General features: G+C 40.3%; 1 protein-coding gene across 1 annotated transcript in view; it reads right to left on the reverse strand.

Moving 5' to 3' along the window:
• Positions 1-12,812, reverse strand: part of arrdc1b (arrestin domain containing 1b) — a 67,483-nt gene that overhangs the window by 7,835 nt on the left and 46,836 nt on the right. Inside the window, exons 3-4 of the mRNA XM_080418595.1 lie at positions 12,422-12,472; positions 1,503-1,657 (exon numbers count right to left, since the gene is read on the reverse strand). Of these exons, the coding sequence (XP_080274721.1) occupies positions 1,503-1,657; positions 12,422-12,472 (206 nt within the window). The remainder of the gene's footprint in view (positions 1-1,502; positions 1,658-12,421; positions 12,473-12,812) is intronic.

The raw sequence follows: 12,812 nt of genomic DNA on the forward strand, positions 1-12,812 counted from the left end.
AATGTATACATTTTTTTGATGCGACGTATTGTGAGCTTGTAGATCGGCTATTTTCAAATGGCCGAAATGTAGATCGGGCTGAAGTGGGTGATGTATGTTTTGTAATAATAATTAAAAATCTACAAAGTAACTAGTAACTAAAGTTGTCAAATAACTGTAGTGTAGTAAAAGTACAACATTTGCCTCTGAGATGTAGTGGAGTAGAAGTAAAAGTACTGAAAATTGGAAATACTCCAGTAAAGTAAACAATACCTCAAAATTGTACTTAAGTACAGTACTTGAGTAAATGTACTCGGTTACTTTACTGGCCAGAACGCTGGGTCATTGTGGGTCGGCGTGGCGAAGAAGAGTGGCAAGGGGGCAGAAAGACTGTGCATCGTCAAAGTGATGCATGAGAGCCAAGGAGGAAATGAATTAAGAGGCAGCTCTGCCCTGAAATCAAATAAAGCTCGATCGAGATGGGAGCTGATCAAATGAGTGCATGCTCTACACAGCTTCACTAAGTCCCTGTCTCTGCTGTACCTCTGCCTCCAAATCAGTGTTTCTCAACCTTTTTCATTTCAAGCACACCCAGTTTGATATGCATCAGGTCACGGACCCTCATTTGTTACAAATACTTACCGTAATATCCTCAGTGTTTATTTAACTCTGAGAGTGTACAAATGGAACCAATTAGACCCGTCCATTTGGTTCCATTTGCACACTCTCAGAGGTACAGACCCATAATAAGGGTCCATTTGGGCCCATGGTGGTCCCCGGACTCGACATTGAGAACCAGTGCTCTAACATTTAGAGTGTGGTTAAATATATCACAGAGATGATTTAGAGTCTAAATCATCTCTGTGATATATTTAACCACACTGCGAGCTGGCATGAGACTGTGTACACACTTTTGTTTGTAAAGGGATTGAACCGGCATGGGGACCGGCTCTCAAATGCCCATGACTGTAGAAAACGGTTGGGACAGTCATAGAGCAGTGGTTCTCAAACCTTTTCATGTCAAGGACCACCCAAAATGACACTTATTAGCCCACGGCCCCCTATTTGAAAAGATAAGGACCCCCATAAGAGAATATTTTTACTGCTTTTTTCTTTTTGACATGCTGTTTGACATGCATTAGGCTACGGACCCCCATTTAATGGCATTCCTATCTCTGGGACCCCAATTTATATTGTAAAATATAAATGTTAATTTAACTCTGAGAGTGTACAAATGGAATCAAATGGACCCTAACGGGTCCATTTGATTCCATTTGTACACTCTCAGAGTTACAGACCCATAAGGGTCCATTTGGTTCCTAACTATCTATCATTTTGCTGGGGACCCCCTGGAACCCTATCATTTTGATGGGGGTTCCAGGGTTCTTGATGCCGCAATCGTTGCGGGATCAAGGACCCCTGGGGGACCCCCGACCCCACTTTTGAGAACCAAATAGAGGCCAAGTGTTTTGAAAAGCAAGCGCTTATGGGAAAATCTCCGGTCCCCATACAGTAGCTCTCACCTCAATGTCGGGCACTGTGTTGAGGTTGAGCGGGTTCAGAAGGTAGAAGCCTCTCTGGGCTTTGTAGTCCTTGGAGAAACGGGGCGTGTCGATGACAGCTCTCACGCGGTAAACAATCTTCCCAAAGGGCCCTTCAAAGGAGGTCGGCACGGCGGCTGGGCACGAGGAGGAGGAGGTCAGGGGAAAACAATTCAAAACAATCGTCTCACATCGAAGACGATTAAGCGTGATTTATACTTCGTCATATGACGGCGTCCCGCCGCGAAAATTGCAGATATGCAAGCCCACAACGCGTTGCGAGCTTGAAGATCTGTTCTTTTCGGTGTGCGACACTTCCGCCGCAACTAAATATAAATCAGGCTTAAAGGGATAGTTCACCCCCAAAATGACTTTTTTTTCTATCGATTAGTCACCCCATGGAGACTTGATTCATGGATTTCTTTTTTTTGTCGCATTCCTAAGCCAATAATTTGATGACCGGCTGCCTACCGGTCCGCTGGTCATCAAATTATTGGCTTAGGAATGCGACAAAAACTAAAAAAATATCAATGAATTCAAGTCTTTTTTTTTGGGGTGAACTATCCCTTTAAGTAAACCATGTGAGCATGATGACTAATAGTTGAAACTAACATTGACCAGAGACATCAAAGCCATAAATCCATAAGAGGCAATACACATTTTTTAGTATACTTAATTGGCTCCTTAGGGGTTTTAGCTAGCACATGTTAGGTAAAATAATCTTCTGTAAACAGTTGTTTAATTTTAGCTGTAAACATTACCAATGAATAAAGTTAAGGCAAATATTAACTAAGATTTTTATAGACACACTTATTATCACCCCGTTAAAACCCACCATAACTCATTAAGGAAACATATTGAGCAAAATAGATATTTAAGAACCTCAATGGCTGCAAGACAATCTTTGGAACAACATATTATCAGGTATTGGGAGACGGTGCTGAGAATAGAGTGAGGAAAAACCTCATTTATACTTCGTTCTACTAACGTTCGCCGAGTGAACATCTATTATTTGTGTGTTGCGGTCGTACAGCGGTGCATGAATTAGGCTTAAGACTAAGACTGGGCAATTATTATTATCAAGGCCTCCTCCTCACAGCACTGTCATCAATAAGATACTACACACTGTGTTAACCGGGAAAGCATCTGTCATTTCAGATTTTAACCACTTTAACCATTATCTTATACTTTGGCTATTGAAGAATTGCAGATATACAAGCTTGTAGATCTGCTATTTTTTGAAAATTCATGAACATTTGTGCAAATCTTTAAATATATATTTTTTAAAGGTTTCATGACATTCAGTTTTACCACACATTAAAAGTCTTTGTTATGGTCCTTCAAACGTGTATAAAAAGTTAACAAAAAAATCCACTCCAGTGATCCATGGCAGGTGTTTTTCTCTCACTTTTCTAAAGCCTTTTCAACTGCAATGAAAAAACAAATCTTTGCCTGCGGGTGTCGCTGTTGAGGGATTTTGCCTGTCAATCATCGCCTCTGCTCCGCCTCTGCTCCGCCCCCCCCCCCCCCCCGCGTTCCCGGTCTTAATGGGATAAGGGACTTTGCACGTAGCCTTCTAGTCCTGTGGGCCGTGAGGGCATTGCAAATGGGACTCCAAATAATTGGCAACAAATTTAAATTTAAATGATAATATAACCCTAACAAATAACGTATAAAAAAATGACATGGCATTTTCTTTCTTTAAAACCTTGACAAAAACGTGTCTTCATTTAGACACAGATAAATAGGAACTTAAGTATACTATGTTAGTTCGACTGATTGAAGCAGAACACCATCGATCGATTCATCGTTGAAATAATAAATGCTCTGAAAATGCACGCGGCCCACCCATATCTGACCACTTAACGCGGCCATCCGGCTGCCGTGTTAAGTGGTCAGATGGGCTGGCCGCGGACGCTTTCAAGATTTTCAACATGGGCCCCGATCCAGAGAAGGTTGGAAACCGCAGTTCTAGTCCCTTCAGACGTTGGCTATACCACAGAAAAAAACATTGGTTTAAAGATAGGTTTCCACAAAGAGATCTGAAAGTAAATTCACCAATCTAATTCCTTACGAGACTTCTAAAGACTGATCTACACTGTACTGTAAGTGAACATTTTACCCTATTTAGATGTATTACTTTGTACCCGTGGTGGAAAAAGTACTCAAATGTTTTACTTAAGTAAAAGTATCAATACTGCAATGTAGAAGTACTCTGTTACAAGTAAAAGTCGGAATTAAAAATTTACTTGAGCAAAAGTACAAAAGTATTGGTATCAAAATGTACTTAAAGTACTAAAAGCAAAAGGGCTAAAATGTTTGAAAATAGCCGATCTACAAGCTCACAACGCGTTCCAATGCGACGTGTTGTGAGCTGCTTGTAGATCTGCTATTTTCAAATAGCCTAGGTATAAAATAGGGCTCAAGTGGTTAATGTATGTTTTATAATGTAATAATTTATATCTGCAAAGTAACTAGTAACTCAAGTTTTCAAATAATTGTAGTGGAGTAAAAGTACAATATTTGCCTCTGAGATGTAGCGGAGTAGAAGTAAAAGCATTGAAGATTGTAAATCCTCCAGTAAAGTAAAAATACCTCAAAATTTAGTAAATGTACTTAGTTACTTCACACCACTGCTTTGTACCCATGTGTATGTTTCTTATCCAGCAAAAAATGCAACCAAATGCTCTCATATTGCTACGTTTTTTTGGCATTTGTGAAACAATTGCCAAATCAAAGTCAGGAGATGCATTGAGCCCGGCGGTCTGATGAGTGCAGATCTGACTCATAAATCAAAGAGGGAAGAGGTTCTGTCTATTTGTTTACGGGATCCAGAGACAGAGGAGAGGAGAAAACAGGGAGGGTTTTGGAAGAAAGGGAAGGAAACGTAAGAAGAGAAAACCAAAATAACTATTTTGGGAGAGTGCTGTCAGGGAACAGAGGAGGATAGAACCAAGGGCGTGATTTAGACTTAAAGGGATAGTTCACCGCCAAAATTACTTTTCACCCCATGGAGACTTGAATTCATGAATATTTTTTTTGTTTTTGTCGCAATCCTAAGCCAAGAATTTGATGACCGGCAGCGGTTCCGGTAGGAGACACAACAAGTCTCCTTTGTGTCTCCTACTGGAACCGATGCCTACTGGTCCGCCGGTCATAAAATTATTGGCTTAGGAATGCAAGAAAAAATAAAACATGTCCATGAATTCAAGTCTCAATGGGGTGACTAATCGATAGAAACAAATTTGGGTGAACTATCCCTTTAAGTCGTACAGCGGTGTTGCGCGATCTACAAGCTCACAACACGCAGCGTCATGGTGTGTTGTGAGCTTGTATAATCTTTAAAAAAATAATTGGTGAGCAACACCATTGTACGACAGAGCATAACTTAGGCATTACAAGTCTGATATTCTATCATGCTATTGCTATGAATGCGCTGACAAAATTGACGATAGAAAGAAGAAAGTGTGAAAACACAAGACACACTGAAACAATTTAGCAGCCTTCTATTTTATTCCATATCCTTTTTTTTTGTATTGGATCTCACATACACACACATACAGCACATACAAAGAGTTACATATTTACTTCTCTCTAATTCTGTCTTCTGAATGAATTTTGATAGGAAAAAGGTGCTTTTAAAAAAATAATTACAGTTCTTGCCACTCCCTCCCCTTTAATCGGTTCGCCTTTCCCTTGATCCTCATTTGAATGATAATGTCAATGTCGGTGGCTGTTCTGTGGACAGGGCCTGCCTGCCGCTGCCAATAAGGATTAAAAGCAGTGCTGTAGTCTGGTTGCAGAGACAGCTTGGCAGGGCCCTGTAGCCAGTGTGTGGGGGAGACAGATAGACAGACAGACAGACAGCTGCATGTCTCTCCTCGGGGACACATCAGAAGTCCTGTTGCTCATGGCTGGCTGGTCAAAGGGGACAGGAATCGTAAACACTGTGTCTGTGTCCTTGAGTGTGAACAAATTGATTCATTGAGAATGGCGGCGCGCTGTATTCAGCTGAAAACGCCACACACACACACACACACACACACACACACACACACACACACACACACACACACACACACACACACACACACACACACACACACACACACACACACACACACACACACACACACACACACACACACACACACACACACACACACACACACACACACACTTCATATTCTGTCTCTTCTTTTGGAATTGTTCAGTCCCAGGAATTATGTGTATTTGTGAAATTCTCTCTCAAGGGGTTGGCTGAAAAAAAATTGCAATTAGATCAGAATACAAATGTTGAGGTAAACGTCATTGCTGAATTCAGAAATCGTCTTAGGCCTTGCAGACTGGCACCGTGCTGCATGAAGCTGGTTTAGGTGTTGTTCTGTGTTTCAGTTGTGCATCAATAGGTAGCCCAGACGCTGCTGAGCAATCAGCTTCTCATCTCCACAACATGTCTGCCTTTCCGTCTGACTCAGCCTCCAATACAAAGACAAACTTTGAAGGAAGTACAGAGGAAGTATCCTACTATACTACTCATTAATTTACTGTATATATCACGTGTCTTCTCCACAGTCTAAACCTTTCCTGGATCAGGGCCACTTGAAAAGTGTTCGCGGCCCACCCATCTGGCCAGTTAACACAGGAGCCAGCCGACAGGCTGCCGTGTTAGGATGGGTGGGCCGGGTTTTAAAGATTTTTTTTTTTTTTTAATGTACATTTTATCCTACTATAAATGCGCAAAATCTCTGTACGTCTGTCTGTACATCGGTCTGTAGTTCATGTATCTCAAGAACCGTCCGACCGACTATTATTAATAAAATGTTTCGACAATTCTTTGGGTGCCCACTTGCAATATCCTCACGGCCCACCAGGGGGCTCCGGACCACCGGTTGGGAATCGCTGGTCTAAAGCTCAATTTAAGACTTCATCGCACGACAGCGTTCCTCGCCGAAAAGACCAGATCTTGTCAGCAAGTGACACAGTCATGCAACAGGGTATAAATTAGTCATTTATTCCTCTCTCCCAGCTGCTCTCTCTCTCTCTCTCTCTCTCTCTCCGTCTCTCTCATTGTTTCTGGGAACAAGGCCGTTCACCTCTTCACCTCAGCTCTTCTTATCTAAACCCATTCATCCCTCCAGGCCTAATTGCACTAGTTCTGTGGTACGGAGAGGCAGGGCTCTGCAGCTGTGAGTCCCGTAAGCTGAGTCAACCTCAGCCAACGCCTCCCTGGTGTCTGTGTGCACTTCCTTGTTCTCTGAGGCAGACAATAAAGCAGGGCAGGATGTAGCCTGGGTGTTCCTTTTCATATCAAGGAACGAGGAACCCCAAATTAACCCATAAAGACGTGAGATAAGATTCCACAAATGTCTTCTAATATCCTAACAGTTTTCTGAAACACTTGCTGTGTTGCTGTAATATCAGTGGTGCTCATGCTTTTTCATGTCAAGGACCCCCAGAAGTATGTGTATTTGGCCGCGGACCCCCATCTGAAAATATGTTGTTCTAGGGGCCCCCAGAAGCAAAGGTTTGAGGTTTTTTTTGTTGCTTTAAGACATATATATTCAAAGATTTGCACACGTTTTCAAGTTTTTTCAAAAATAGCAGATCTACAAGCTCATGAGCTTGTAGATCTGCTATTTTTGAATTGCCAAAGTATAAAATAATGGCTAAATGGTTACACAGATGCGTTGCCGGTTTTAATGGGTTAATATGAATTTGCTGCGGACCCCCATATGCATCCTATGCCACATTTGTGTTGTTAAAACGTTGAAAAAACATTCCAAATGTTTCACTTTTTCCACATATAATGGGTATAAAAGGGGCACAAGACAGACAGGTCCAACGGGTATGCTGACTGTGGGTACAATGGATACAATGGGTATTGCATAACCGAATGGTGCATGCATTCCCGACTTGCATCATTCCCGAGTAGGCAGGTGCCCATTAATATTAACTACTTTAGCTGGGGATGGCTTGGAACCCCCTCAAGGACCCCTGGGGGTCCTCGGACCTCACTTTGAGAACCAGTGGCCTATAGGATACTTTCTGCAGCACACTGCTTCAAGCCTAATTTATATTGTCACATCTATTCACAACCTGTTTTTCAGTTGAATGCCAGTTGTTTTTGTCGAGCTACAATGCTTGTAGATTGGCTATTTTTCATATAGATGAAGTATAAAGTAGGGCTTAATGTTACATGTACAGTACACTGTAATGAACAATACATGTTCTGTAATGATAATCTAAATCTACACAGTAACTAGTAACTAAAGCTGTCAAATAATTAAAAGTACATTATTTAAGTAAAATGTACATTATTTCCCTCAGATGTAGTGGAGTAGAAGTAAAAGAACAACAACAAAACAACGGAAATACTCACGTAAAATAAAAGTACTTTAAAATTGTACAGTTAAGTACTGTATTTGAGTAAATGTACTTAGTTACTGTCCACCACTGTTTATTAATCTTTTCTGGTTTTCAACTTCCTCCACGTGAAACCCTAAACCCTTTAGACTCAGTCTGCCATTCACAAATCCCCATGTGTGCTCTCATCTTTCTTCAAACTTCTCCATCCCTCCTTCTCCTTTGTCCACTCCCTGCATCCCCACCTGACCTCTCACATTGTCTTTTGTCAACTCATCTGTAAGCAGCTTAGAGGAAGTTTTCTGAAACTTGACAGGAAAATCTGTAGTGTTATTGTTTCCGCCAGGCCGAAGGAACTGTTTTCGCCCCTTGAATGCACTCCAGGGGGTCCCCAGCCAAATGAGCTATTTAACATCAAAATCAGTTTAAACATTTTAACCCTACATAAATTGGCTTCAAAATAGCCGATCTGCAGGCTGTAGATCTGCTATTTAAAACAATTCTTTGGAATATTTTTTAAACATTTTAACACAAATTTTGTATGGGTGGGTCCCTGGCACCAAACATTTTCATATGGGGGGCAGCAGCCAACTACACACACACACACACAGTATTAATTTGGGGGTCCTCGACATGAACATGCATGAGAAACACTGATTTAGACAAACACCTGCTGCCTCTTGTGTCTATGAACAACCAGATATTGATTGCAATATCCTTGACAGCATATCTTATTGACGACGGCAAACTTGTAATAAGTGATATTGACAGCAACATGGTTGTCCCCAGAGCAGCCAACACATCCACCGACACCTGATCATCCCTGGGTCTGGATCAATCTGGGTTTCCCCTTATCTGACAGACCTGTTAAGGCCTTAAAGGACTATTCCAGCATTAATACATGATATTGTCTATTCACAGCTTCAGCCATAAACAAATATAGACCATTTCCCCTTAATTTTAGACTTAGCATTTATTTACATTTTGTCCCAAGTTATCAAAACGCTACCAAACCTTCCTGAAGAATTTAGTCAATGTTGGCTGAACACAATTGTAAGGTTAATAAGTCATGGACGCTTCAATTTCACAAATCAATCTTTTCTCCAGGGACTACTTTTGAAACCAATCTGTGTTGAAAATGCAATAAAACACCATGATGACATGACTTTGACTAAACAGAGAGTCTAATAACGGTGTGGCTTCCCTGTACAATCTGTCTATGGATAGCAAGTTTACTACTGTAGGCGTGCAGCCAGTTTGTGAATGAAGCATCAATGTTCTGCTAACGTGAGAGCTTAACAGCAGCATTAGGTGATCTGAAATTGGCGTAACATCATCAGGGGAGCTGTGTGGTTTGCTGTGATTGGTCTACTGTGACACACACACACACACACACACACCAAAGCTTTTGGCTGTTTTGGCCCATTGCTGGCCCCTTTCCGCGCCATGCAATCAAAATAACTGTAATATTTCAAGTCTCTGAACATTGATTTCTATAATATGATTAAATTAACCGAACGCATTGGCTCTGCTTAGGAAAGTGATCGACAGCATGATTAGGGATAGTCAAAGCTAAACATGCCAGTCCACCAGTATGGCATGTTTAGCCCTGTTTTACTGCCTGCAGGGGGCAAAGTTTGTGTGTAGCCTGCAGTGATCCACTCTGACTCAACACAAACCAGGGAGTAACATCAAAGGTTATTGTAGTTTTACATTTTTCATTTCAGTTCAGTTTTAATTCGTTTTTGAAATGGGTTTTGCTAGTTAGTACAAAAAACAAACAAAAACAATATACTGAAACTAAGCATTTTCAAAAAAATGGAAAATGCTTAGTTTCAGTATATTGTTTTTGTTTATTTTTTGTTTTAGTGTTAGTTTTTTATTGTAATATGGGGTATTTGTCAGGGGTGAGATTCAAAAAGTATTATGTATGTAGATTATGTATGAAATATTGACAAAGACTAAAACTTTTTTAGTCTTTATTTAAAACATTCTCACTATGATTTTTGTTAGTTTTGCAAACACACAATGTTTCAGCTAGTTATTGTAAAGCCTTCTATTTAACTCAAATGTGTCGATTCTAGCCTTAGTTATTTTGTTGGTCGTTTAGTTAACTATAACCCTAGTTAACATGTCAATGTGCCAACGCTCTCAAGATCCCCAGGGGTCTGAGCGGGGTAAAAAAGCTGTAGGCCGTGTAGCAAAGCAAGAGTCCATGAAGAGCAATTAAACAGTGACAGCACCACGAGACGCTGGGCTAAAAATAACCCTCGTCTCAACCCACCCCAGAGAATGAGAGAGAGAGTACAACATCCCAGACAGTTCCTGCACTGTGTGCCCTCACACCTGCATAATCACCCTCCAGTCGTTTCAAATAGAGAGAGAGTGTTTCCTGAAGTGTCACATGTGTGTGTGCGTGCGTGCGTGCGTGCGTGCGTGCGCGTGCGTGCGTGCATTTATATACAGTGGTGGAAAAAGTACTCAAATTCTTTACTTAAGTAAAAGTACCAATACTGCAATATATAAATACTCTGTTACTAGTAAAAGTCCAGAATTCAAAATTTACCTGAGTAAAAGTACAAAAGTATTGGCATTAAAATGTACTTAAAGTACCAAAAGTAAAAGTACTAAAATGTTTGAAAATAGCAGATCTACAAGCTCACAACGCGTCGCGTCATTGTGAGCTTGTAGATCGGCTATTTTCAAATAGCCTAGGTATAACATAGGGCTGAAGTGGTTAATGTATGTTTTATAATGTAATAATTTATAGTTTTATAATGTAATAATTTATATCTGCAAAGTAACTAGTAACTAACGTTTTCAAATAATTGTAGTGGAGTAAAAGTACAATATTTGCCTCTGAGATGTAGTGGAGTAGAAGTAAAAGTATTGGAAATTGGAAAGACTCAAGTAAAGTAAAAGTACCTAAACATTTTACTTAAGTACAGTACTTGAGTAAATGTACTCAGTTACTTTCCACCACTGCCGTGCGTGCGTGTGTGCGTGAGTGATGGTGCATTTATATAGTGCCTTTATCCAAAACAATGTGCATTATTACACACACATACACACACACCAACAGCAATGCAAGGCACCAACCTGTTCCTCGGGAGCAGTGTCAGTGGCTTGCTCAAGGACACTTCGACACTAAGCCAGGAGGAGCCGGGGATCAAACTGGGAACCTTCCGATTCCCGAGCGGCCACTCTACCTCTTGAGCCAGTGCCGTTTGTGTGTTCACAGGGAGAAAGTACTTAGTTTAGCTAGTTTAACTCTGGTTTGCATTGTGTTCTGTGCAGTGGTGGAAAAAGTACTCAGATATGTTACTTAAGTAAACGTATCAATACTGCATTATAGAAATACTCTGTTACAAGTAAAAGTCTGGAATTCAACATTTACTTGAGTAAAAGTACAAATGTATTGGTAAAATGTTTGAAAATAGCAGATCTACAAGCTCACAATGCGTCGCGATGCAACTGTGTGACTGTGAGCTTGTAGATCGGCTATTTTCAAATACCCTATGTATTAAATAGGGCTAAAGTGGTTAATGTATGTTTTATAAATTATAATAATTGATAATTGCAAAATAATTAGTAAATAAAGTTTTCAAATACTTGTAGTGGAGTAAAAGTACAATATTTGCCTCTGAGATGTAGTGGAGTAGAAGTAAAAGTACTGGAAATTGGATACACTCGAGTAAAGTAAAAAATACCTCAAAACTGTACTTAAGTACAGTACTTGAGTACATGTACTTAGTTACTTTCCACCACTGGTTCTGTGGAAGTTTTTGTCTTCAGGGAATGGGTCAAGTGTTATACAGTACCTTTTCAGAGGCCCCTATGGCACTAACATTAGTACAGTTTAACATTAACTATGTGAAGTGCAAGTGCGTACAGCTGAGCCTTCCTAGATTATTGATGACATAGGTCTAGGTGCCATGCCAATCTTTATATTACATCACAGTGCTTTGTGCTTCATTCAAAGGAGCCCTCGGTTGAACACTTTAAAGCACACCGCCTATATTACATGTTACATCGTTGGAACATTTGGTTCCAATGACACGCTCCATCATTGTCAAATCATGCTTACATAAAAACATAGAAAACAAATCATTTATTACGGCTAAGCAAGTAAGCATAAAAATATTGTGTTGCTATGGTACCACTCTGTCTGCGTATTCACTAATACACCCCTGTAACTACACGCTAAGGTACGTTTCACAATACTGAACACGCAGTGATACTAGTCTGACAACAATGACACATTTCTACTTTAATGCAGCGCAACAATAGTCTAGCCATAATAACGTAGACGGAATGGGACCAAATGTTAAATACCACTGGTTATCTACTGTATCTCCAAATTGACTGATATGATATCAGCGGTGGTTCCAACTGCAGGTCATTTTACGTCACCTATTTGTTTCGCCACGAAATGGAATTCTGATAACGATCGTGGAGTAATTCACCTTGGAAAACAATTAGGGGAACCACAGGCGTGTCAGTGATATGGACAGTGATAAAGACAACCTAAGTACCTGGAATGAGGAACTGGAACGGGAAGGCGTATTCACCGGCGTTCAACGTTCCTGTGAAAAGATAACAAACAGTTGAAAACCATTATAGTTTAGTTTATTATAATAAGGTTTACAGTTAAAAAGGAATAACAAGGACGTTCAATAAAAATACCAATCCAATTTTTTTTGATCAAAATAAAGACAAATGAGTACAAATGATGAAAATTGGAACATTTAAATTGGTTAAACAATGAACTATTCCAGTCCTCCTCGTGGACTCAAGGCAAACAACACCTATTGTCTTGATAACAAGAGAAGTGAAGTAAAAAGAAGCGACAGAAATAGGTCAAACACAAAACTCTTCAAATGTCACGCTGATGTTTGAGATGATAGAAGGCTCAACAATAATGTT

The sequence above is a fragment of the Gymnoscopelus braueri genome (assembly GCF_963280865.1).
Source record: "Gymnoscopelus braueri genome assembly, chromosome: 22".
Classification (NCBI taxonomy): domain Eukaryota; kingdom Metazoa; phylum Chordata; class Actinopteri; order Myctophiformes; family Myctophidae; genus Gymnoscopelus; species Gymnoscopelus braueri.